This window comes from Pristis pectinata, chromosome 23 (genome assembly GCF_009764475.1).
Source record: "Pristis pectinata isolate sPriPec2 chromosome 23, sPriPec2.1.pri, whole genome shotgun sequence".
NCBI lineage: Eukaryota > Metazoa > Chordata > Chondrichthyes > Rhinopristiformes > Pristidae > Pristis > Pristis pectinata.
Genome location: NC_067427.1, coordinates 26,518,189 through 26,545,099, shown reverse-complemented (window position 1 = coordinate 26,545,099; position 26,911 = coordinate 26,518,189). Strand labels below are relative to the sequence as shown.

At 41.7% G+C, this 26,911-nt stretch overlaps 1 protein-coding gene across 2 annotated transcripts in view; it reads left to right on the top strand.

Annotated features, from left to right (window-relative positions):
- abca2 (ATP-binding cassette, sub-family A (ABC1), member 2) overlaps positions 1 to 26,911 on the top strand; it is a 417,188-nt gene that overhangs the window by 365,063 nt on the left and 25,214 nt on the right. For both annotated transcript variants that reach the window (XM_052036764.1, XM_052036762.1), the window contains exons 37-44: positions 3,850 to 3,997; positions 5,483 to 5,606; positions 7,044 to 7,176; positions 9,260 to 9,380; positions 11,991 to 12,169; positions 12,345 to 12,486; positions 15,816 to 15,950; positions 20,262 to 20,365. In XM_052036764.1, coding sequence (XP_051892724.1) covers positions 3,850 to 3,997; positions 5,483 to 5,606; positions 7,044 to 7,176; positions 9,260 to 9,380; positions 11,991 to 12,169; positions 12,345 to 12,486; positions 15,816 to 15,950; positions 20,262 to 20,365 — 1,086 coding nt within the window. The remainder of the gene's footprint in view (positions 1 to 3,849; positions 3,998 to 5,482; positions 5,607 to 7,043; positions 7,177 to 9,259; positions 9,381 to 11,990; positions 12,170 to 12,344; positions 12,487 to 15,815; positions 15,951 to 20,261; positions 20,366 to 26,911) is intronic.

The following is a 26,911-nucleotide window of genomic DNA, read 5'->3' as shown; positions in this document are numbered from 1 at the left end:
CATGGGTTTGGAAGGTGCTGTGGAAGGAGTCTTGGTGAGTTTCTGCAGTGCACCCTGTAAATAGTACAAACTGCTGCACCTTTGCATCGGTGGTGGAGTGAGTGAATGGTTGTTGACTGGGTGTCTATCGAGCTGGCTGCCTATGTCTTGTTGAAGCTTATACACTGCATACATATATACATTGTGTATATGGCAACTCCAGTTTCTGGTCAATGGTAACCCCCAGGATAACGAGAGTGGGTGATTCAGTGATGGTAATGCCATTGAATATCAGAGGGTGATAGCTAGATTTTCTCTTGTTAGATATGATCATTGTCCGGCGCTGTTACTTTTTCCTGGATTTCAGTAGTCAAACTAGCCATTGGAGCTGTCCGTCTCAGGACAGAGGCGAAACTGATGGGACGAACTTTTTCCCAGCACAGGATGATAGTCATGATGAAGCCTTATTGGCCAATCAAGACATTTTCATAGAACAATGAGGGTGGCAACCTGAATTGTAAAAACTGCAATTTTTTTGAATTATTGAAATTGTTGGGATTAAATTTCTCTTCTACCGAAGGCTCTTTTCTTTTCCTGTAAGTATGTTTTTTTTGTGTACTCAAGCCACCAAGATACGTCAATGAGAGTGTTAAGAGTTCAAAAAGCATAGGAGATCTAGTCAAAACCCTAAAATCTGGTAGAGCCTTTCATCCCAAATCAGTAAACAATGTTCTTGATTGTATCAGCATGTAACCTCATTGGTACGAAACTAAAAGAAAAACACTGCAGATGCTGGAAGTCTGAAATAAAAATGCAAAATTCCAGAAATACTCAGCAGGTCAGTTAATAATAAAAGGAATTTATGTTTCAGTTTGCTGAACTATTTTTCTTTCTTCAAAGCTGCTGCCTGAGCTGCCGAATATTTCCACTTTTTTTCTTTGATACTCAAAAAATAAAAATAATGGTTTGCATTGAATATCTCATATAATAATAAGTGAAATTGTTAATGTTTGAATAAAACATCAGCACAATTTTGAACAATGGCTACAAGTGCCTCACCTTGTGTGAAATACTGTAATGGCTTCAAAAGAATGGAAAGGTTGTATTAGACCAACGTAATCAAATGAAATGTTCACTGATTAGGGAAGACTGCTTCTCTCCGAATTTAATGCTTTGACTAAATGTTCTCTGTCTGCTTTTTGAATTCTTAGCACTAAGATTAATGATGCTTGATGAGCTAAGTATAAGAACGAAATATTGCAGTACCAAATGGCCACCTTGAGAAGAGGATTTTAGTTCTTAGAGCTTTACAGTTTTTGTGAATTCACCATGCTGCTCTTTAGATTTAGGTACTTGAATTGCACCAATATGTTGTTTAGTGCTTCAGCTTTTAGGAAGTGTTCAATGTTTGTAATGTGCGACTTTATCTCATTTATATATGGGATTAGGAGTTAAAATCCCTGGACTGGATGCTGATACAGAAAAAAGAAAGCAAATAGAAATGCAATCCCTGTCCTTAGAAGTTCTCACTTGAAAGTGGTTATCCTTTCGTTATCTTGTCATTGTCCTTTTATATATTTGTTTTTCATATTTTTGTTCACTATTATTTCATATATTTTATGTTTTCGTACTTTCATACAGCAGAGGAGGAGGCTATTTGGCCCATTGACTCTATGCCAGCTCTTAGAGTAATCCCACTCCCCCACTCACTTCACTGTAACCTGTACTCTCTCACACGCCCATTAACTCCCCCTTCTTTCTCCTACCATCCACTTACACCAGGGATAATGTACAGTCGCCAACTAACCTACAAACCAGCACACCTTTGAGGTGTGGGAGGCTCTCATGCTGTGCACAGTTTTGGTCCCTTTATTTGATTTGGAGACTGTCCAATAGAGATTCACTGGTTTTAATTCCTGGGATGAGAGGGTTGTCTGTTTTCTTTGGAGTTAAGAAGAATGAGGAATGATCTTATTGAAACAGATAAGATCTTAAGGGGGCATGACAGGGTAGATGTTGAGATGGTTCCACCAGTAGAACAGTCTTGAACAAGGGGACATTGTTACAAGGTAAAAAGCGGCTTTTTGAAACTTAAGTGTTGATTATTTCCTCCTTTTAGAAAGTGGTAAGTCTCTTGTATTCACTACCCCGGATGGTTCTGGAGGCTAGATCCCTTGAGGTAGTTAAAGAGGAGATAGATACATTTTTGTAGGATCCTGGAATTCGGGGCTATGGAGAACTGGCACAGAAGAGCAGTTGAGGCTTGGGGTGGATCAACTATGATAGTACTGAATGGTGGAGCAGGGTTGCGGAGCCAAGTAGTTTACTCCTGCTACTATTTTATTGTGTTCTTATCAGAAGGCTGCGTTTGGATTCTATACATATTTAAACTCTGCTTCTGGGTTTCTGGTTAAACAGGACTTTCTGAGATGTTATGAATCATTAGACAGTTAAGCACCATTCCCTCGAGGTGCTTTGCTTCCCTCCCCCCACCCCCACATCCCAAAGATGTGCTGGTTGATAGGTTGTTTGTCCACTGTAAAATTACCCCTGGTGTAACTGGGTGGTAAGAGAATCAAAGTGAAGTTGATAGGCTTGTGGGACAGAATAGGTTGTAGGGGAATGTTGTTGATGGAATTGGTCTGAGCACCGGGATACACTCGATAGACTGAAACATCATCTTCTGTGTCATGAGAATAAAGGAGATTGCCCTATTTCTTCGCACCTAACTGGACTAAATTGCCTGTGCCATTCTCTCTTAAGATCAGTGTCTATAACTGAGACTATTATACCTCCCAGGTGGAAGAACATTGGTACAGTATATACAGTGCTTCAGTGCATTCAATCTTGAAAGAAAGTCATTTTGTACAAATGGCCTTGGCAGGCCTCCAAGTTGAAAAATGTAGGAATCAATCGACATCTGGGAATACTCATAGGCAGTGGACTTCACCTTCTGTCAGGAGAATATTTATGCATGTGAAAACTTTCCCTTGTAAAAGGGAAGAAAGATGGTCACAATGGTGTGCTTTTCATTTCTGGCTCAAATTCCCTGCCACCCTCAAATATTGATTGTGTCAGAGAGTTGTTCCACAGCCCAGCACAGGTTTAGATAATGTCACCATCGAGACATTGACTTAAAAACAATGCAGAATTTAGGAATCAAATCCCTCGTCCTTCCAGGGATTGACAGCAGCCACTGGCACATAGTAGCACAGACTCAAAAATTAAGAACAAGGTAATTGATCCTAAAGTATCCCGTGATTACTGCTGACCCCAGCTGTTCTGTGCCTAATGCTCTGCCCATAAATGGCCGGCAGTGGATCAGTTAGTTTCATATCATTTTTTAAATATTTGGTTCAGTTAATTTAGAAACTAAAGAATAAAAAGCATTCCTCCTGCAAGACCTCACTAATTAGTCACCATTGCATAAAACCGCAATAGGGAATTTCTAGACACGTTGTGCAAAAGTATTGAAAGAAATTATTTAGGTGTAAAAATACAGACGATGTAAAAACTAGATTTTAAGTCTTTGGGATTGATTTATTTCCTGATGTTCAAAAGTTTTCCACTGGTTGGAGTTTAGTTGCCTGATTCAACATTCACCTCCATCTGGTAAACACTACTTGCAATGGCTGTTGGGAAGGTACAGAGTGGGGCCACAAGCCTTCCATTCAGGAGAAGTTGGAAAGTCAATGATGTGAACAACTGGATTCTCATATTTCATTTTAAGGATGTTATTAGTGAAGAACTGGTCAATTTCTCTTTGGAACTCTCTCTTAGTGGGCAATATTGGCGAATGATCCAAAAAGGGGGAACAACACAAACTCAGAGTAGGGCCTGATGTTTGATCTATTGCTGTTTACTCCACAGTTGGTCAATCACTCCAATCATGTATCCAGCATCCTTCTGGTTTGAAGTTCCCAGCACAGCCTATGTGTTCTTAATCGTCATCAACCTCTTCATCGGTATCACAGCCACAGTTGCCACATTCCTGCTTCAACTGTTTGAACATGACAAGGTGGGTACTGAAGCAATGTAAACTTCTTGTATTCTCCAGATCTTTCAAATTGCCTTCAGATGCATTTTCTGTGAGGGGAAGCTCTGAGAATAGACATTGAAATGGGCCTGTGGATGACCATCTGTGGTACACTAGTTTTATAACTATTAAACATTGCTATAATATTTGGTTCATCTGATTAAGAAGTTAAGGAATAAAACAGAGTCCTCCTGCAAGATCTCTCTAAATATTAGATGCTCTGTAAAATCACATTAGGGAACTCCCAGACATGTGTAAAGAAGAACCTTGAGCAATCATTTGAGTTTAAAATGTCACTTACAATGTTAAAGAAAAATATATTACAAATAACAATGAGGTGATGATGAGCTTAGTCTATTTTTAAGTGACGGTGGTTGAAGTGCAAATGTTGGCCAGGAAATATGAGGGAACTTACCTGCTCACCTATGAGCAGTGCCACAGGATCTGTTGCATCCGTTTGAGAGGATAGATGAGACTTGGTTTAATATTTCACACGAGAGGCAACTCCTGAAAGTGTAGAAGCAAAGTCCCACAAATACTGGAGATCTAAAATTGAAACAGACTATGGTGGAACCATGCAGTAGGTCAGGCAGCACCTGAGTAAAGTCACATTGAAAGCTCATTGATATGACATATTAACTCTGATGTTTTTTCTCTGTGGATATGGACTGACCCATGCAATATTTCCAGCAGTTTTCTGTTTTCATGTCTAACACTGCAGCCATTCCTCAGTCTTTCACTGACGTCTCATCATAGAGTATATATTCAAGTTTCTTGAGTAGGGCACAACACCATAACCTTTGGACTCATGTGAGAAAACTTTGGGACTTGCGTGAGATGGTACTGAGCCATGGCTAATAAATCGCAGAGATTTTAGCTGTGAGCAGGTCTTGGGTCAATCCAATACTCTCTCACTTCCAGCACCCAAAATGGATGCAAGGAGACTGCCGGTGAAATGTTGACAGGTGAAGATTGTCCAATTAAATTAAATTACATTACTCATCAAACCTTCCTCTTTTAAGGCTTGAATTGACTCTAATGCTATAATTTCATGGAGAAAGGGCTTTCCTCCCACTCCTCTATGTACTGTATATATAAAATGTAATTGTACCCCTACCCCTGGTCAACCGCCTACTGAATAATTGCATCCTTTGCTAGAAGTGTTTACCGGGGTAAGACAGTTTTCAGCTGCTATCCCGAAGGTCAAAAATATCGAGCCACTACCCTCTGAAAAATATGGGATGTGAGATGATGACTTCAACTCAATTGATAGCACAATAGGGCATTCTGTGTCCATAGCCTTCCAGTAAGATCTGGAACTTATTTGATTTTTTTTGTGTAATCGCACTTGTAAGGTTCTTTTTGCTTTAAAGTAATTAAGTGATTAAAAAAGAGTTTTGCAATTTCTTTACTTGGGTTGGAATTGTGTTTCCATCACAATGTAACTCTTGTGTCTTCCCTCCACAGGATCTGAAAGCTGTGAATGGCTACCTGAAATCCTGTTTCCTCATTTTCCCAAATTACAATCTGGGCCATGGGCTGATGGAAATGGCTTACAATGAGTACATCAATGAATACTATGCAAAAATAGGTAAATCCAGTTCCCCAGCCAATGCTAGTAATTGTCCATTTGCAAGGGGTGACTGGGAAAGAAAGTATTTGTTGATAAAGTTGTACCCGTGACAGTATGGAATGTAAAGTTTTACCCACAGCAATGCATATCAGTGCAGTGCATCTGTCAACAGTACCTGTCAGTTAAGTTACAACAATACTTGTCTGTTAAATGTATTCGTGACTGTGTTTGATCATTAGGTGTATCCTCGACAGTACAGAGCAGGTGAATTGTTCCCATGACCTTGGCCATTGTTTCCCATGCCTCATACCTGTTTATGAAAACCTCATTTCAGAGCCATCTGCTTTGATTTGTGGATTCCAATGTTAATGTGAAATAATGCGGATTCCATTTAACTGCTGTGTCATTGGCCTTGGTGGGAATTCATTGGCTTTCGTACTGATCCGAGAGATCTTCATTACTGGTTTCAGTAAGCTTTGCTCTTCAAAAAAGAACTGTAGAATAGTGGATATTTGTTATTTCTTTATTAGTCACATGTACATCGAAACACACAGTGAAGTGTGTCTTCTTGCGTTACTGAGAATATGCTGGGGGGCAGCCCGCAAGTGTCATCACTCTTCCAGTACCAAAATAGCATTCCCACAGCTCCTAACCCGTATGTCTTTGGAATGTGGGAGGAAACTGGAGCACCCGGAGGAAACCCACGCAGACTCGGGGAGAACGTACAAACTCCTTACAGACAGCGGCGGGAATTGAACCCGGGTCGCTGGCATTGTAATAGCGTTACGCTAACCGCTACACTGGCGAGATGTAGAACTAATTCATTTTATCTCCACAAGGCTCATTTGAAACATGCAGCACAGGGCCGATAGCCAAAGAGATCCCCAGCAACCAGCGACGATGCCCATTTACTGCACTCAGAATTTCTGGTTAGGAAGACTGACCAAAAAAAACAACCAGCAGAATAAAGTATTGTTCTACTGACCAAGCTTATCAGTACAAGGAAAGATCTTGACCAGTGTCGTGCTTGAGGATGTATTTGTCAGTTAACAGATGCACAGCTATTAATACACATCTGTTTCAACAAATCAGTTAAATCTCTTGCTCAACTACTACTCTGGAAAGGTAGAGGGGATGGGGAGGTGATCAGCATGTGAATTTCTGCTCTCCACCCTGTGCTGTGCCCTCCTGGAAGGTCAGAGTCATGACAAGCTCATGTTCCATTGGGATAGAAGGCATTTTGCCCACGTGACTACACTTGATGGCAGTGTATGGACACAAAGCCAAGCTCCTGATGCAGTGATCTTAGAAGCATCAATAGATTTAACCTTAAATTGACAGTTTTCTGCTTTATCATCACACATCAGTTGCTTTGTATTTACAGCTGGGTAGTATGAAGATTATTCTGCAGAGTGGTTTGAGTTTGTCTCTAACGTTCACAACTTCTCTCTCCAGGCCAATTTGGAAAGATGAAGTCTCCTTTTGAATGGGATATTGTGACACGAGGACTGGTTGCGATGACAATAGAAGGGTTTGTGGGTTTCTTCATCACGATCATGTGCCAGTACAATTTCTTCAGAAAGCCACAGTAAGTCTGTTATCTATCATACTGTCTGCAAGCTCCTGCCCACCTAGACTTGCATCTTAAGAGGAACATCATTGAGTGACTTAGAATCTGATGTCGAGTTACTCTCAATCTTGGTAGTATTTAAATAAAAAATTAGAACTGGTGTCTTTTTCCCACCACTGCATCCTTGGATATTGTAAGACTTCCATTAAGTTATCATTAAAACAAATTTAACTAGAGAAGTCGTACCAGTAGAGATTATTCAGATGTTAAATGCAGAGCAGAAGTATTGTGGAAACCAGTGTATATTCTGTCTTGGAATGTATATTTTAAAGATGATCTTATTGGTTTATAAGATACACTCTGGATTGGAATTGTAGAATTATAACATAATGATGGAAGCTATTTGAGTCATTAAATCTATTATAGTGCTTTGTAAAGCATGCTCATTCCCAGTTATTCCCATTCCGTCACTCTTTCCCTGTGGCTCTGCAAATTATTTTCACTTGAGCATCTATCTTAAGGGAAGCTCTGATCGACTTTGTTTCCACCTCCCTTGCAGGCAGTGAGCTCCAGGTCATTGGCACTCTCTCCAATTAAAAAGCTCTTTTCCTCACATTCTCACCCGTATCTTTCACCCGTCATTTTAAATCAATCCCCCCTCCCCTCTCCCCTCCCCTCCCCTCTCCCCCCTCCCCTCTCCCCCCCTCCCCTCTCCCCTCTCCCCCCTCCCCTCTCCCCCCTCCCCTCTCCCCCCTCCCCTCTCCCCCTCCCCTCTCCCCCCTCCCCTCTCCCCCTCCCCTCTCCCCCCCTTCCCTCTCCCCCCTCCCTCTCCCCCCCTTCCCTCTCCCTCCCTCCCTCTCCCCCCCTCCCCTCTCCCCCCTCCCCTCTCCCCCCTCCCCTCTCCCCCCTCTCTCCCCCCTCCCTCTCCCCCCTTCCCTCTCCCCCCTTCCCTCTCCCCCCCTTCCCTCTCCCCCCCTTCCCTCTCCCCCCCTTCCCTCTCCCCCCCTTCCCTCTCCCCCCTTCCCTCTCCCCCCCTTCCCTCTCCCCCCCTTCCCTCTCCCCCCCTTCCCTCTCCCCCCCTTCCCTCTCCCCCCCTTCCCTCTCCCCCCCTTCCCTCTCCCCCCCTTCCCTCTCCCCCCCTTCCCTCTCCCCCCTCCCTCCCCCCTTCCCTCTCACCCGTTCCCTCTCCCCCCTCCCTCTCCCCCCCTTCCCTCTCCCCCCTTCCCTCCCCCTTCCCTCTCCCCCCTTCCCTCCCCCCTTCCCTCTCCCCCCCTTCCCTACCCCCCTTCCCTCTACCCCTCTCCATTCTCCTTTTTACCACAATTAAACCAATAATGATCTTGTAACCACAGTCAAATCTCATCTAGATCTTCTTTGCTCCAAAGAGAAGAACCCCAACTTCACTAATTCAGACTTGATTCTGAAATCCCTCATCCCCAATAAATACTTTCTGCATTTTGACATACTTCCCAGCGTTGAATGCAATACTTCAATTGTGACCTAGTCAATGTTTTAGAAATATCCACTGTAATCTCCTCACTTCTGGATTCCGTTCTTTTATTCATGAAGTTCAGAATCCCACATGCTTTCCTGAAACGGTGTCCTCAAAGTGTCCAACATTTTCAAAGATTTATTCACCTATATATCCAGGTCTCTCTGTTCCTGCACAAGCCTTAGAACTCTGGAATTAATATTATCTTACCACAGTAAACTTGAGTCCATCTTTCAACTACCCGGAAGATCCAGGATAAAAGGGCATGTTCAGGACAAATGTACTTATGCAGAGGGTAGTGTGTAATTTCCTTCATACAGTCAATGAGGAAGGGACATTAGACCCCTGGGCATGGCAGTTGCTCAAATGGGATGATGGTTGATGCTGCAGTAATTGGGCTTTGAAGGATTTCTTCACACAAACCTCCATTATGATGTTGTCCTTTCTCTTGTATTTGACAGAGCAGCCATTTCTTGATAATGACGAGATGCAAATGTACTTGTTTTGCATTATCTTCTTTTGATGCCATCCTTCATGAAGCAGGCTCAAGGTGCCGACTCCTGCTTCTAATCCATCTGGCTGTACGTAACCCCTCCTTTTGTGTTACAGACGCCTGCCAGTTTCTAACAAGCCAATAGAGGATGATGATATTGATGTGGGGAATGAGAGGAGACGTGTGTTACGAGGAGATGCGGACACTGATGTTCTTAAAATTCAGAACCTGACAAAGGTAGAGAGAACAGCAATGAGAACACGTAAAATAAGAAAGAGAGGGTTTCATTTATATCGTGCTTTTCATAACTTACAAATGTCAGTAAATCATAGGGCTTGAAGGTGCAAAGAAAGGCGGTTTGTCCCATTGTGTGCATGCAAGCCAGCTATGAGTTTCCATTCCAATTGCTCACTTGAAGTGACCCTGTCTCTGAACTTGCACCATTCCGGTCGCTCAGGAACCTGTCACAGTCACCACAACCAACATTGTTGACAAACCTGCTGAAAAGATGCTGCCACTGTTTGCCAAATTGTCCGCCACCCAATGCCATCTATCATTCCTGTCCTGATGAAGGGTCTCAACCTGAAACGTCAACTATTTATTTCCCTCCATAGAAGCTGCCTGACCTGCTGAATTCCTCCAGCATTTTGTGTGTGTGCCAGCTATCTCTAACGTTTCCCTCTGCTCCATAACCTCGTCACTGAACATCAGGCTATTATCTCCAGGGTAGTCACTGTCAGATCTGGTTATTTTCGAATCTGCAGGTTCTTTCAGGAGTCCAAGAATGAGTTGAAAACAACTTGGTGCTTCACAAAGTTGTATTGGAAAAGTTTAAAACAAAGAAACAGTCACAGAGCACATGGCACTAGCTTTACTACTGGGAGATGAGCCGAGACAAAGGAACTAAAATGAATTTCGGGGAGGGTGAAGAGAACAAGAGAGAGATTAACAAAAAACAACACCTTTTATACCTGAGTTAAGAGGTACTCCTTAGCTAACAATAGTTCAATCAGAAAACCTATTAGATACCTGTGGCAAAACCAACCAATGAGAAAACGCGTATTCACCTGATGGACGAACCAATAAGCTAAAAAGTGATTATACCTTGTACAGCCACTTGAGGTGTATTAAACACGATACATGTCAAAAAAAACTACTTAAAACAGTCGAATCCAACATCACTGACCTCATTACTTCAAGAGATCTTTCCTTCACAACCTTAAACCCAATAATCCCTGCACAACCCACTTTTATCTCCTCCCCAAGATCCACAAGCAAGACTTTCCTGGTAGACTCATTGTGCCAGTGTGCTCTTGAACTTCTAAACTTATTTCTTTCCATCTTGATTCTATTCTTTTTCTTCCCCTGTCCACACTCATCACCTCTAATCCTTCTGCCAGTTTATCAATTTCCAGTTTCCTTGTCTGAGCCGGCTTAATATCACCTTGGATCCCAACATCCCAGAACGAGCTTGTGCTTAAAACTCTTCAATTCTTCCTTGAAAAGTGGCCCAACTAGTTCCTCTCCACTACCACTGGCCTTCACGTGGCCGAACTCATCTTTGCAATGAACGACTTCTCCATTAGCAGCATTTACCTCCTACAAATCAGAGCTATGAGAATCCACATGGATCCAAGCAACACCTGTCTCCTTCCAAGATAAGGGGACCTGTTCTTGTTTGTGCTACTCAAGCCCCCTCTCCCACCCATATCCCAATACATTGATGATTGTGTCGATGTTACTTCCCATTCTCACATTTGCTGCCAACTACCAGCCATTTAATTACGCTATATTGGTATTGATTTATTATTGTCACTTGTACCGATGTACAGTGAAAAACTTGTCTTGCATACCGATCGTACAGGTCAATTCATTACACAGTGCAGTTACATTGAGTCAGTACAGAGCACATTGATGTAGTACAGGTAAAAGTAATAACAGTACAGAGCAAAGTGTCACAGCTACAGTGAAAGTGCAGTGCAATAAGGTGCAAGGTCACAACAAGGTAGATCGTGAGGTCAGAGTCCATCTCATCGTATAAGGGAACCGTTCAATAGTCTTATCGCAGTGGGATAGAAGCTGTCCTTAAGCCTGGTGGTATGTGCCCTCAGGCTCCTGTATATTCTGCCTGATGGAAGAGGAGAGAAGAGAGAATGTCCCGGGTGGGTGGGGTCTTTGATTATGTTCGAGCAACCATTGGAGGAAAACCCTGCAATGTAACCTATGGAGTGCAATGTGGTTATGAATGGTTACGAGCCTGTGGGTGTTATTACTCTCTCTTGCTTGAGGGAGATCCTCAAGAAGGGCAGGGTAACTGTTGAGACCCATCTGTGCAGAGTCCCCAGTACTGACCTGCACACAAGCTGCACAAGGCAGTTGCACTGAATCAGGCTTCAGAGGCTTTCTGAAAGCCTGCTCTTGTATGACTGGATCTCAGACCTTGCACATGCAACAGGAAATTCTCGAAGTGGACTCCACCAACACATCCAAGGCCCCCTCTTTTCAGAAAGTCAGATGCACCAAAGACCTAGAATGAATATCCCAGTTGTTGCAATCCATGCCCCAGGTCCCTCATTTCCAACTAGATTTTATTTTGAATAAAATTAAGATTGTGTTGTTCAGAAAAACCTGTCAGGACATGTTCCAATTTCTTGATAATTGTCTTCATAACAGTTATCATTTCCTGATAATTGTAGGAAACTAAAGTATATCACCCCGATAGGATTCCTCTTTGTGTAGGAACTTCCAGTTAATACTTAGTAAGCTGTGTGTTTTTCCCAGTGAGGTGTAAGATCAGGATGAGGTGAATTTACTTCTGTTTCAGTGTGACACTTGATAAATCTACAGGTGTACAAGTCTCGGAGGATGGGTCGGATCTTGGCAGTAGATCGCTTGTGTGCTGGAGTGCGCCCAGGAGAATGCTTTGGCTTACTAGGAGTGAACGGAGCTGGGAAGACTACAACATTCAAGATGCTGACTGGGGATGAGAGTACAACTGGTGGGGAGGCCTTTGTTAATGGAAACAGGTAAACGAAGGCAGTTGCTTGCCACAGTAAGGAAAGGAAAAACACTTAGTAAATATTCCCATAAGCATTGTGTCTTTAATTTGGACCTTAATTTCATAGGAAAAGACCACTAAGTCTGTAGCCATGCAAGGCAGCAGTGTACAACACTCATTTTCTTGCTTGTTATCTGTTTCAGTATTCTCAAGGACCTGCTGAAGGTCCAGCAGAGTATTGGCTACTGCCCACAGTTCGATGCACTTTTCGATGAGCTCACTGCACGGGAACACATGGAGCTCTACACTAGGTTACGTGGAGTCCCCTGGAAAGATGAAGAGAGGGTAAGGATTGGGAGGAGGCTCCAGAATCCCATATGGATCTGATGCAAAATTATGTTGTTAGATACACACCAAACCAAGTCAACTTTCATTTTCCACACAAGAATTTGTTGCTTTAAATGTGTTCCAATTAAAGGTGTTTTCGATATGTTGGGTCCAAAGTATTTTAGATGGTGCTTTATTTAACAAATTGTTTGGGAATGCCAGTGAAATTCTCCCAGTTGCAAGTATTTTCCTAAAGCTTTTATCTTAAAGATAAATGTTCAAAGGGATCCTAAGTCAAGGTCCCACCACAATGAATAGAGCAGCACTTCATGATACCACTGGCATGCTCTGAAGACCGTGAGTTAACTCTCCTCAAAGGGTTAAGAATATTTCTTTTTTTTATTGACATCTGAAATGTCACATTCTGCAAAAAAAAATTCTAAATAGAATAGAAGTAAAAAGAAAACTGCTTCCACTGACTTCCACCAACACACACAAAACGCTGGAGGAACTCAGCAGGTCAGGCAGCATCTGTGGAGAGAAATAAACAGTCGACGTTTTGGGTTGAAACCCTTTATCAGGATCCGAAAGGATTTCGACCCAAAACATGGACTGTTTATTTCTCTCCGTAGATGCTGCCTGACCTGCTGAGTTCCTCCAGCATTTTGCGTGTATTGCTCCAGACTCCAGCATCTGCAGAATCTCTTGTGTCTCCACTGACTTTTCATATCCTTCACTGGTTGACTCTGACAAACTTGAAATTGACTTTCACCTTAGGAATTACACATTTCCGACTTGTTGAAGTTTGTTGAAGTTCTAACTCCGGTGGGTTTTCTTACTGCAGTCCTGCAGAAACCTCGGAGTCAGGCAGAGAGCAATGCAAGTTTGGTGTAAGTTGGCGCGCAGACTGGAGGAACAGCACCTCATTTTCCGTCTTGGAACCTTTCAGCCTAACGGCATGAACATTGAATTCTCCCACTTTAAATAATCCTCACCCCTCCTTCCCCACAACCCCTCCACTCCCCCAGCCATGCTTCTTCTTCCCTTTCCTAGCCAATCTCTTTTTACTACCTTTTTTTTCCTTTCTCTCCTTACCTTCGACCCATCTGCTCTCCCCTCCTTCCCCGCACCTGCCTATCACTGTCTCTTACCTGCATCTACCTATCACCACCTTGTGCCCACGCTGCCTCCCCTCTTTTGTCCACTTGTCAGTGCTCTGCTTTTCCCTCCTATACATTAGGCTTCCCCTTTTCCTATCTTCAGTCCTGAAGAAGGGTCCTGACCCGAAATGTTGTCTGCCTGCTTTTCTCCACGGATGCTGCCTGGCCCGCTGAGTTCCTCCTGCATCATTGTGTTTTTCACTCACCTCTGCCCCCTGACTCTCTTGAATTTCTGGCATGTTACTGATTGCCTATACCCTGGGTATGTACACTTATGACAATAAACTTGAACTTGTGCATAATATTCCAAATGTGATCTCACCTGGACTCTACATAAATCCAGTAAGACAGGTTTACTCTTGTATTTAAATCTTCTTGCGCTAAAGGTCAACATGCCATTTGCTTTCTAAATTGCTTATTGTAGCCGCATGTTAACTTCTAGTGATTCTTGTACGAGAACACTTAGATCCCTCTGAATGACAAGACACTTTAGTCCCACACCATTTTGAACAATACCTTTAATGTTGATTGAGGGATAACAAGTGTGACCCCACTATTTAAAAAAAGGAGGAAAAGGAAAAACAGGAATGAAGATCCTTCAACCTAATGTCTATGGCAGGAAGAAATGCTGGAACCTATGCAGGGTCAGCATGGATATAGAAAACAGAAATTCTGTTTGACTGATCTGCTGAGGTTCTTTGGTTATGTGAGGAGAGACTGGGTAGACTAAGTTTACTTTCTTTGGATTGGAGATTGCTGAGGGGGAGCCTGATTAAGAAGATTTTAGAGGGGACGTGAGGGTGGTTGAAAACTGGAATGCGTTGGCTGTGGCAATGGTGAAGGCAGGTATTGTACAACATTTAAGAAGTATTTAGATGTGTATTTGAAATGCGCAGAAGCCTGTGGTTCATTAAAATATATAGATAAATACTCGAAGGCTGGCAAAGGCATTGTTGGCCAAAGTACCTGTTTCCATGCTGTATTACCATCTGTGACCAGTAAGATTGATATGGGGGAGCCAGTGGATGGGGTACATTTGGATTATCAGAACGCTTTCTATAATGTACCATGTGGGAGATTGGTCAACTGGGTTAGAGCACATGGAATTGGGGGAACATTTGGATATGGATTGAGAACTGGTTACCAGTTATCAAGCAGAAAGCAAAGAGTGGGCAGGCTGAGACTGGTGGGTTACCATGGGGACCAGTGCTTAGATCCTGGCTAAGGGGACCAGATGTTTTATCCTGGAGTATGCTGATGTTATTAAGCTAAGGGGGACTGTGAGTTCAGAGGAGGATGTAAAGAGAACGTGGTAGGTGGAATATAATGTGGAGATATCTGAGGTCATCTACTTTGGTGTATATAACTGAAAAGCAGTGTAACATGGTAAAAGTCTGGGAGGTGATGTTCAAAGAACCCAAGAGTATTTGTACACAAATCAACATGCAGGTGGAACGAGCAATGAGAAAAACTATTATAAGAGGAATTTTATTTCAGATTTCCAGTATCTGCAATATTTTATAAATGCTGTAGTAAGGAAGTATCACTGGAGTTGAATAGGGTCTTGGTGAGACTGCACCTGGAGTACAGTTTTGATCTCCTTATCTGAGAAAGGATGTATATGGAAAAGAGGGAATGCAGCAAAGGTTCACTAGACTGGTTCCAATAAAGAGAGGTTGAGTAGACTAGGTCTTTATCCTCTAGAGTTTAAAAGAATGAGGGGAAGTCTGATTGAAATTCACAGAATCTTTGGGGGGCTTGATAGGCAGGATGCAGGGTGGATGTTTCCCCTGGTCAACGGGTTGAGAAACAGGGACTAGTTTCTCGGGTATGAAGTTTGGAACTGAGAGGGCGGTGAAATTTGGAATTCTCTACTGCAGAGTGCAGTGAAGGCCCAGTTATTGAGTTCATTGAAAACCGAATATGATAGATTTCTGAACAGAATCGAGAGATACGAGAATAGTTCAGCGAAAATGGTACCTAGGTAGATCAGCCATTGTTTAAGCTGTGTACTAGTTCTTTAAATGTGTGTAAATGGAAAAAAAAGTTAAACAGATGATGTTTGAGTCCAGTGGAGTTACGATATTTATTTAACATGCATATCTGACTTGGGATTGCTCATATATGATATCATTGAATGGAAAAATCTGATCTTTAAAACAAATCTTATCGTCATTTTTTGTGTAGGTTATAAACTGGGCACTTGATAAGCTGGAGCTCACGAAATATGCAGACAAACCTGCAGGAACATACAGTGGTGGCAACAAAAGAAAGCTCTCGACGGCCATTGCGTTAATCGGCTACCCTTCTTTAATTTTCCTGGTAAGATTCACGAGCGACTTGGGCTGCCACAAGTAAATACATTATGCTTGAATCACAAAACAATCCAACAACCCTTCTGTATTGCATGCTTTTAAGTGTTTTTGTCCACTAGGGTATAACATCATTCATTTTTGGGAATGGCAGTTCAGTGTGGAATCCATGTGTACGATGCCTCAATTTTTCTGCCAAGACTCACAAGACCACCAATGCTGGAAATGGATTGTGCTTGTCACATTGTAAAAACCACAAATTGTGCAGTGTCCTAGATACGTACTCAAGTAACAGTGATATTAGAAAGATTGTAAAACAGCCCCCTATATTTGCTGAAAGAAGCCCATTTTCTTTGGCTACTGCTGTTTTGAAACATTTTGCTGAGATATTTGGATGCAAAATATACATATATATTAACTTATATAGTACCTAATAACTGTAAAGATAGAATAAGAATAATTCTATGTTTTTTTTTCAATAGACAAAATAGTTCTAAGGTTATCTAGTTACTGATATTTGGTAATTGTATTTCAACTTCAAAAGACAGCAATTTACAGCTCTTGCTTGTCAGTTATTCACTGGATGTGGACATCGCTGGCACTGCTGGAATTTATTCTCTATCCGTCAGTGGCCTAAACTGAGGAGGCAGGGAAGATTCAATCATGTTGGCGGGTCTGGAGTCACATGTACACCAGACGCCATAACCATGGCCTGTATGTGGCTCCATGTCTTAAACAAGGAATGAAATCTGCCAATCTCAAAATGCCTGGTGTTTTTTGACCAGAAGTTTGAGGTTCAAAGAAATGTGTGCATCTGAATATGGCCATCTGAGAGACCATGCTAATGTTTGAATCTCTAATAATTTTATAATGGACAGGGATTAATATTTCAAAGAAACAAGTAAAAGGGAAAGCATATGAGAATGGGAGAATTGAATAGAATTGCCTCAGCACAGGCACAATGCAATCAGTGGTAATATCCTGTCCGAGAGAAGACATAGAGTTCTCACGCCACAGAAGGAGGCCAGTTTGGCCCATTGAGTCTATGCCAGCCCACTGTAGAGAAATCCTATCATTTAAGTATAATTTCCCCACCCAGCAGGTATACTTCCCTCTTCTGCTCATCCAATTTCCTTCGGAAATTGTTGATCATTTTCAACAATTTTCTTCATTCTTATTGCCCAGCTTTCAACATCTTCATGCCCAATATCTTTGTAAGCCGTGAGTTCCACGTCATCGCCACTCACTGTATAAAAAATGCTTCTTCCTCGCATTCCTCCCCCTGATCTCCACCTTGTGTCCAAAACCTTAAATTTGTGTTGGATGGCTTTTGTACCGTCAGCTAATGGGAACAGCTTTTCTTTGTCTACCTGATCAAAACCAGACATGATCTTGTCCACCTCCGTCAAATGTCGCCTCAATTTCTTTGCACCAAGGAGAACAAACCCAGCTTCCCCAACCCAACTTTGTAGCTAAACTTCCTCATTCCTGTAAGCATGCTGGTAAATCTCCACTGCACCTTCTCAACATTCTTCACAGCCTTCGTAGATTCTGGTAACCGGAACTGGACACAGTGTTCTAGCTGTGGCCAAACCAGAGCTTCATAAAGGTTCAGCTTTTGTACCCATCAGAAGCTTAAGATCCTATATCCTTTGTTTGACTATTCTCTCAGCTACATTCAAAGATCCATGCACATCAACTCCAGGTCAACTTAGTTCTAAAGAGTGTTTAGGACCAATCTATGTTGCCTTTCCCCTTCCCTTCTGCCAAAATGTATCACCTTGCACCTCTCTGTATTAAACTGCATCGACCCATTCTGCTAGACTATGTTTGTCCTGATGCAATCAATTTGTATCACCATCACTATTTGCCACATCTCCAAGTTTATATCGTTAGTGTTTATTTAATTTCATTCTGTATTTCAATGTCAAAGTCATTTATGCATAGGCTGATGTACTGAACTTTTACAGAATTTTCAGTGATTCACTCAGTAACACAACCATGCTTAGTTTATCCTTAATTATCCCATTGATTGTAACTTTCATTAGCTGGGTAGGATATGTTGTCCATTCTTCCATGATAATTCATTGGTCAGTGCATAAGCAAACTGGACAAATGTCCTCCTCATCATCGTAAGTTTAAATCTTCAAAATAAAGCTCCAAGTTGTAATTGTTGGCATATATCATGTTAGATCATAGAAATGTTCCATTTAATTATGGGGGTAAAAAACTCAAACTTAGAAATTCAAGTGCACCCAAATAAGAAATTTCACATGGGAGATCACGGCCTCTATTGGGGGCCCTTGGATTGAATGGTTGGGGAGGTCGAGTCTGGGGGGCTGGGGTGGGGATGGGTGGTATTAGTAGTAAGATTGTGGGATGGTGGGGAGGGTTGGTATAATGTAAGAGTAGGGCCCAGAAAATGCAAAGTAAGTGAAGGATATAAGAAACAAGTATCAGAGCCCAGCATTGAGTTGGGTAGACTTAATTTTCCAAGGAGAGAGCACCAATGGGTACTCCTGGGTGGACATTGTCCACGTTTCTATGCAGTGCTCCGAAAGGCAAGACAGGAAGTACCCGGTCAGATTTCCAGAGTGACCAGTTTCATAGACAGAGGCCCTACCTTGATGGCCTGAAGCATCACAGACTCCAATGACGTGGCCTGAGTGACAACAGTGTCTCCAACTGCGTACAGAGAAAACTCTGGCCGTGAAATGCCTTTGCATCCCACAAAGCCCCCTTGGTCCCCTCTAGAACTATGATGATAATTCAACCATTCTTTTTGGAGAGGGTGGTGAATCTCTGGATTTCTCTCTTGGCGGTTTTTGCAGTGAGACCATTGGAGGTAATTAAAGACAAAATAGATCCATTTTTGATGGATTGGGGAATTTAGTACCATGGGCAACAGGTCAAGAAGAGGAGCTGAGGCCTAGGACAGATCAGCCATGGTCATATTGAATAGCAGGTCAAGTGTGAGGGAGCAGATGGCCTACTCCTGCTTCTATTTTAAGTAACAAAAAAATGCTGGAAACACTCAGTAGATCTGTGGAAAGAGAAGCTGAGTTAAAATTTTAGTTCTGAGACCCTTCATCAGAGCTCCTATTTCCTTGTGTTTTCAAATATTCTGATGGTCAGAGATAACCAAAAAACTATTAATTATTTTTTCCCAAACAAAACAATTGTTTGAAAAAGAATCTTAAGCTTTCCCTTTGTTTTTATCAGCACTGATTGAAATCAGTTGGGTTGCAGACTCTGCCTGGTCTAATCTCGCACAGAATCCGAGGGGTGATTTCCCCCTTGCGAGATGGATTAGTGTGGAAGCCAATCACAGAGCAAACTGCCAGTGATGCCATTCTGAAACTGTCAGTAAGGTTAGGATCTCTGTATTTGACAATGAATATGTGGGATTCTACAGTGCGTTTGCCTCAATTTAAACAAGTAATATTGTGATTCTGTATGGAGCTACAGGCATTTACTGGCGTGGCCTGGGTCTTCAAAGTCAAAGTTGAGTTTATTGTCATATGCACAAGTACATGTATGCACAGGTGCAATGAAAAACTTACTTGCAGCAGCATCACAGGCACACAGCATCATATAAGCAACATTCAAAAGAAAAACATAAATTATACACTATTTTTACAAGAAAGAACGTAACTAGAACAAGAAAAAACAATTAGGACAAAAAAAAATTCAATTTTAGTACAGTGATCAAAGTGGTCATAGTGTTGCTAAACTGTAGTGATTAGGGTTGTTCTGGTTGCTTCAAGAAGCAAATGGTTGAAGGAAAGTCGCTGTTCTTGAACCTGGTGGTGTGGGACTTCAGGCTTCTGTACCTCCTGCCAGATGGGAGCTAAGAGAAGGTGGCATGGCCCAGATGGTGGGGATCTTTGATGATAGATGTTGCTTTCTTGAGGCAGTGCCTCCTATAGTGGAGAGGGATGTGCCCGTGATGCATTAGGCTGAGTCCACTGTTGTCTACAGCTTCTTACGTTACTGCGCATTTGATTTGCCATTACAGACCATGATGCAACCAGTCAGCATAATTTCAATGGTACATCTGTAAAAGTTTGTTACAGTGTTCGGTGACAAACTGAACCTCCTTAACCTTCTAAGAAAAACGTTGGCACACCTTCTTTGTGATTGCATCTGTGTGCTGGGCTCTCTCCCTTGCCAATCACCATATCCAGACCATACTGAGCCTATGACTTTGTTATTCTGTGCTGATGTATTTGATAGCTGCCTTTTGAGCCATATTTTACATCTTTGAGAAGCTTAAAAGGAAAATCATGTGCAATCCCAATTATTACTTTGGCTGTTGCAGGATGAACCGACAACAGGAATGGACCCCAAAGCACGCAGGTTTTTGTGGAACCTGATTCTTGACATCATTAAGACGGGGCGCTCAGTAGTGCTGACATCACACAGGTGACGCTTTTAACCTACCTTCAATGTTTTCTTCAAAGGAATGTCATTTGCCCCATGTATATAAACAAAGTTGTATTCCAAGTTATCTAAATATTGATTATTATTTGAAGATTTACACAAGACTTGAGTGTGTTGGAAATTTCAAAGCAATTTTGAAGCATAATTTCTTTGTAATGGAGGAAACACAGCAATCAAATTGTGTAACAGCTAGCTCTCTGATACAGTAGTGAGAAAATAATACATTTTTGTTATGATATTTGAATGGTAAACATTGGCCAGAACACTCTTGCTGTTGTAATTCAGATGTAATTTGGAAACTGGATCAACTAAAAATTGAAATCAAGGGTACTAGAAAGTGAATTTGTCACCTGGTTCAAAAGGGATCCATCACAGTTACTGAGGGAAGTGACTGAGGAAATTACAGAGGACCTGACTGTAATCTTCCAAACATATTGATTCATGGATGGTTTCTGAGGACTGGAAAATAGCAAATACTATACCCTTTGAATAAAGCAAAAGAGTGTAGAGATAAAAGTAACTACAGACCACTCTGTTTCACTTCAGTGGTGGGAAAGTTTTAGAAATGATAATTAGGGAAAAAATTAGCAGTCTCCTTGACAAGTGTGCATTGATTAGACACCCAGCATGGATTTGTTTGAGGCAAGTCATGTTTAATTAAATTGTTTGGATGCTTTGATGAAGATTGATGTGTAATATATGGACTTTCAAAAGGCAGCTGACATAGTGCCACATAATAAGCTCATCACAAGATCAAAATCTCTGGAATAAATAGTGCTGCAGCAACATCGATAGAAAAATAGCTCAGTGACAGTTGTCAGTGAAAGGTTGTCTTTTGGATTGAAGGGAAGTGTAAAGAGCATTTCCATAGGTATTGGGATGGCTGTTTTTCTTAATGTTAAAGATCTGATGTGCAGGGTACAATTGACAGTTGACACAAAAATTGCAGCTATTAAAAACTCTGATGAGAATGATAACAGGCTCTAAGGAGGTATCGACAGGCTGGTGGTATGGCACAAGGGTATCAAGTGAAATTTAATACTGAGAAATGCAAGGTGTTACATTTTGTTTGGAAGATTAAGAAGAAGCAACATAAACTAGAGGGCACAATTCTAAAATGTGTATGAAGATCTGGCATTATGTGTCTATAACTTATTGAAGGGCAAGTTGAGAAAGTGGTTATTGTAAGATGTGGGATCCTGGGTTTTATAAATTAGAATGTAGAGTGCAAGACAAAGGAAGTCTTGATAATTGTTTTTATGTAAAACACTGATACAGCCAAAACAGAGTACTGAGTCCAATTCTGAACACCACACCTTGGAAAAGATGTAAAGGCTTCGGAGAGGCTGTGGATGTTTCCAGGGGTGAGGGACTTTAGTTATGTGAATAGACAGAGGAAACAATGGAACACTGAGGATGTAAGCAGACCTTGTGAAGATATTTTAAATCATGAAGCATCCAGATAGAAAGAAACTACTTCCAATTGGCATATCGACCAAGAAAAAGTGGACGTAGAACTAAGATAATTAACAAAAGAACCAAAACTATCAGGAGGAAATAAAAACAGAAAATGCTGGAAATGCTCAGCAGGTCAGGCAGCATCTGTGGAAAGAGGAACAGAGTTAATGTTTCAGGTCAAAGACCCTTCGTCAGAACAGGGAAAGAGAGGAAGCAAATTAGTTTTCAGTGGCAGAGAAGGTGGGGGAGGGAGGGGTAGAATAAAGGGAATATCTCCCATGGGGTGAGACCAAATGAGTTAGCATAGCAGTTAGAATCAGATTATGTTTCTTGGTCTGTGTTATGTGTTGTGGCAAACGACTTAGAAAGAGAAAAACTGAGTCAAAATGGTGATGGGCAGAAATGGCCAGTTCAGATACTGACTGAAAAAAAGAGCGAGTTACCTAAAATTGGAGAGTTTGAGATTACGTCTGTAAGGCTGCAATATGCCTAAGTGGAAGATGAGGTGCTGTTCCACAAACTTGTGTTGGGTCTTGTAGTAACAGTGCAGGAGGCCGCAGATAGATAGATGAGAGTGAGATGGGGGAGAAAAGTGACAGGCAACTGGACATGTCGTCATAAGGATGGTGATAAAAGAGTAAGAGAGAGAGAGAAAGTTGGGGGGGGCACTTTAGAGAAAGAGAAAGGCAGAGAGAGTAGCAAAGAGAAAGTTAGCGAAAGGAGCAATGTCCTCCTACCCTCATCGAATCAATGATGCTCCCCTGCTAGAGTAAGGGATATGCTTGGCTTTGAGGCTATGTAATGTTCTGAAGTATAATGCTGCATTATTCATGAGTGCCCTGTTCTAAGCTAAATCTTTCATAGTTGGAATTGATTTAGTGCTACACATCATATTGGAGGGTTTCTTTGGTACATATTGTTAATGATCGTTCCAACCCATGCTGTGATGTGCAGATACGACAGATTCGTTGGTGAGTAGGTGTTCGAACAGCTTTTTACCTTGTATTTGTCATCTTGCCAACTGCCAGGTCTCAAATATAATAGTTACGTTATACAGAATTAAGCCAATCAAGTCAAAGGTAATGCTACCAACCCTTTCTTGGTACGAACATTGAGTATATTCTGTAATGGAGTATGGTGTATGATAATCAACAAGAACTTTCCTTGATTGTGATTGACCTGATTTCATAGAAATTCATTCAGTCCCAGAATCAATGTTGAAGACTCCAAGTATGTCAACACCTCTGGTGGGCTAGGACATACTCAGTGATCTTAACATAAGAGTCGAGGACAATGGTTGAAAGGTTTAATTATGCCACAGAGAGTAGAATGTGGTTCCAAATGTTAGTGTACCCCAGATGTTCACGAGAAGGCCTTTGGAAGGTTGACAGGTCTGGATATGCTTTCACCTGTCCAAATCAATCCCAGGTATTCCACAGTTAATGACAAATCAATAAAAAAAGACTTCAAATGTTAAAAATTTGAAATTAAAGCAGGAAGTGCTAGAGATATTCAAGAGTCATGCAGCTTCTGTGGAAAGAGAAACAGAGTTAACGTTTCAGGTAAAAAAAAACCATTCAGCAGTTTTTCCATGCAATTTTATTCTTATGTTTGTCATGGAACTGAATGGTCTTCCAGGTCATTTCAGGAGGCAATCAAAAGTCAACTACACTGTTCAGCCCAGTGTTACACATGAACTAGACTGATCAAGGGCAGAAAATTCCCTGCCTGAAATATAATTACAATTTATAATTGGTTTGAAGGAACAATGAGGAAAGCCAGTTATGGATCAGATGTTAACATAAGTGTCAAGTGACAAGTAAGATATTAAAGCCACATTCTTTAGTCAGTAAAAGAACTCAGTTGCATAATATGCATGCTTTTTTCCAGTCTTATATTATACCCGAGAGGCAAAGTGTGAATCACTACCTTTCCCCAGTTAAAAGGAAATTGCCCTCTGGGAATATCTGTTGAATAACTGTGTTCATCCAATGTACTGAAACGTAGTTCTAAGTTTTCTTCATGGAAGGAGATGATCACAGGATAGTTCCGCTGTACAATTACTGCTGTCCTCAAAAGCAACAACACACCCAAGTCCAAAGAGTTTATTTTGTCTGAGGAAACTTCTGAGTAATATTTCAAAATGGCAGCTTTCTTAAGGAACTGTTCGTTTTTGGAGAAAGAAGTGTTGAAATTCAGCAGATATTCTTGTTAGAGTTTTGAAACATTTAATCCTTTTTAGATTTCCGTGCCTGCCCCAAACTACTATTTTATATTCCCATCACCATCATCACACTCCTCTGCTAGAGCTCATTTGTTGTTTTGGAAGCTGAACCTTAATTCACTTTCCTCAAATCCCCTATCAACGGAGTTAAAAGACAAAGAAATTCAATGCAACTTCACTGTAATGTTCCCATCAGAAGACAGTACTAAAATACCCTGGGAAAGGTGGCCAAGTCATTGACTATTTTATGCAATCTTTAGGAAGACCATGCTATTGCAGTCCTTGATGTCGCTCTTGCACCATACTACTCCACTCTTTTTTTTCCATTTATCTATTCATTCTTTGGGCATTGCTGCTAAGACCAGTAATTATTGCCCAACCTATTTGTCTCTTGAGAAGGTGCTATCACGCCATTTCAGAGGTAATTTTTAACCTCCGAGGGGTGGTCTGGAGTCACATTTGGCCAGACACAGAGTTGTATAGTACAGAAATGGGCTCTTCAGCGCGCCACACCATACTGACCTTTTCGCCTGCCCACACTAATGCAATTTGCCTGCATTAGGACCGTATCCTTTCGTGCCTTGCCTATTTAACTGTCTGCCTAAATGCCTCTTAAGCATAGTGATTGCATCTGATTCCTCCACCCCCTCTGGCAGCAAGTTCCAGATATCAACCACTCTCTGTGTAAGAAAAAAACCTTAGCCCTTAGATCACCTTTACAACTCCTTTCACACCCCTTATTGCCTGTGCACTCTTGTTTTTGGTACCCCTACCATGTGAAAAAGATTTTGACTACTTACTCTATATCCATTACTTCTCATAATGTTTTACACTTCTAAAGATGGCAGCTGATTTTTGCAGTCCTTGTTACCGAGATGAGTTACTTTTGGAAATTATAGGTCTTTAACTAAATGTAAATTCCATAGCTGCCGGGCTGGGTTTTGAACTCATGCCTCTGGATTATTAGTTCAGGCTTCTGGATTCCTACTGTACCACCACTGTACCTGAACACTATCTTCCTCCGGGAGGCCAGCTTTTCTGTCAAGGCCTTTCCAAAGCACAAGGATCCAGTGCTCATAAAATGGCTTTGGAATGGCATCTGCTAGTGAAGCAGAACTGTCATTAAAGTAAATTTCTTTGACCTCAATCATTCAAAAACTCCTAGGGATATCAAAAATAATATCTAAAACACAATGAAGCACTCACACACATTAAAACCAATTAAATGCATTTAAACTAACTGAATAACATCATTCAAAAGGGCTTTAAACATACAAATTAGGGGAAGGAGTAGACCACTCAGCCCCTCAAGCTTGCTCTACCATCCTCTGAGTTCATGGCTGATCTGATTGTCACCTCAGCTCTGCATTCCATGGTAACTTTTCACCCCAGTGCTCATTAAGTATTCACCTACTTCTGCAAAGTAAGTCTCTTTAAAGACTCTGCATCCACCTGTGAGCTGGTATTTCCAATTTGATATACCGTATCCAGGCTCCACGTGACCTCCTCTCTGGTGAGGGAACCAAACACAAACTGGATTACAGTTTCAATGAACTTTCTAACAACTTAGAGTCAATTCGTGTGTGAGGGGCTTGTGGGAGGTGGGAAAGGGGTTAGAACAGGTTGTCAGCAACATACACCTGGAGCGGACATTGTGTTTGCAGGTGATGAGAGTGAGGGCAAATGGAACTGAGGCTACAATCAGACTTGGTCTCATTGAACGGTGGAGCAGACCCAAGGGGCCATTCCGCTCCTATTTCCTTCAGAAGTTGTGGTGTTCGTTGTGAAATTTTCCCGTGGACTTGATGACGAAGCAACAGCAAATAACTTAACGTGTTCCTGGGCAGCTTTTCTTGTGAAGCAGTTCTTCACAAACCATCAGTTACGTTCTCAATATAATCCATGAAATACTTATGTTGGAAACACATTAATATAATTTGGCCTGCTTTAAAAATGTATGCAGTAAAACTCTGATAATCGGCACCCTCAGGACTTTAGAAAACCAACAGGTTTTCCAGACTATTGGATGTTACTCATATTACCCAACACATCCTTATTTCATCTTTTGGACATGTGACACAGTAGTATAATACTTTCAGTGACCCCAGTGAGTTTAAAGGGAATGGGTGACGGCTCCTCAGTAAGTATAAAGGGAGCCCAGGAAAGAAAATTTGTAATTTTTAACTTGTCAAAACAGCTCGCGCTCCTGTCACAAACCTTCCCAAGTTCCTGAGCCCCAGTATTCCTGATCCTGATCTCGGCTCCAGCTGCACACCTGGCCCACGCTGTCGATAATGCACAGCTGACCCCACGGCTACCTGGACAGTGAATCTGTAGATACCAGGATTTGACGCGCTAATGACTGACTCAGAAGTCGAACTATCAGGATTTCTGAACAATCGGGTACTGGATTATCAGAGTTTTACTCTGCTCATAAAAAAACCTTGGAGTGATGGAATATTTTGGCTCTTATAGAAAACCCTAATGCAAAGCAGTGAGAGAGAAAAGAATATTAAAATTCAGGGGCTTTACTTCCACACGCATGAATGTATGTGCAAGTACTGAACAGAGGATGAGTACAGAATGTGTATGCTTTTGCAGGTCCTTTAAAGCTCTTCCAATGTAAAACTAAGTTACATTCTGTTTTAACAAACTGAATTAAAACAACACTAGTTGTTTTGTGGCTGTGACCCCATCACTCTTGTGTGACGTTCTGTGAATGAAATGTACAGTATGCAGATGGAACTATTAATTGCCACCAGTCAAAGGAAAGGGCAGCGGTTCAGGAAATTCTGCAAGAGGACAGGTGTGAGAATTGCCACTCTTTCCATCGACTGCCCGTCCTG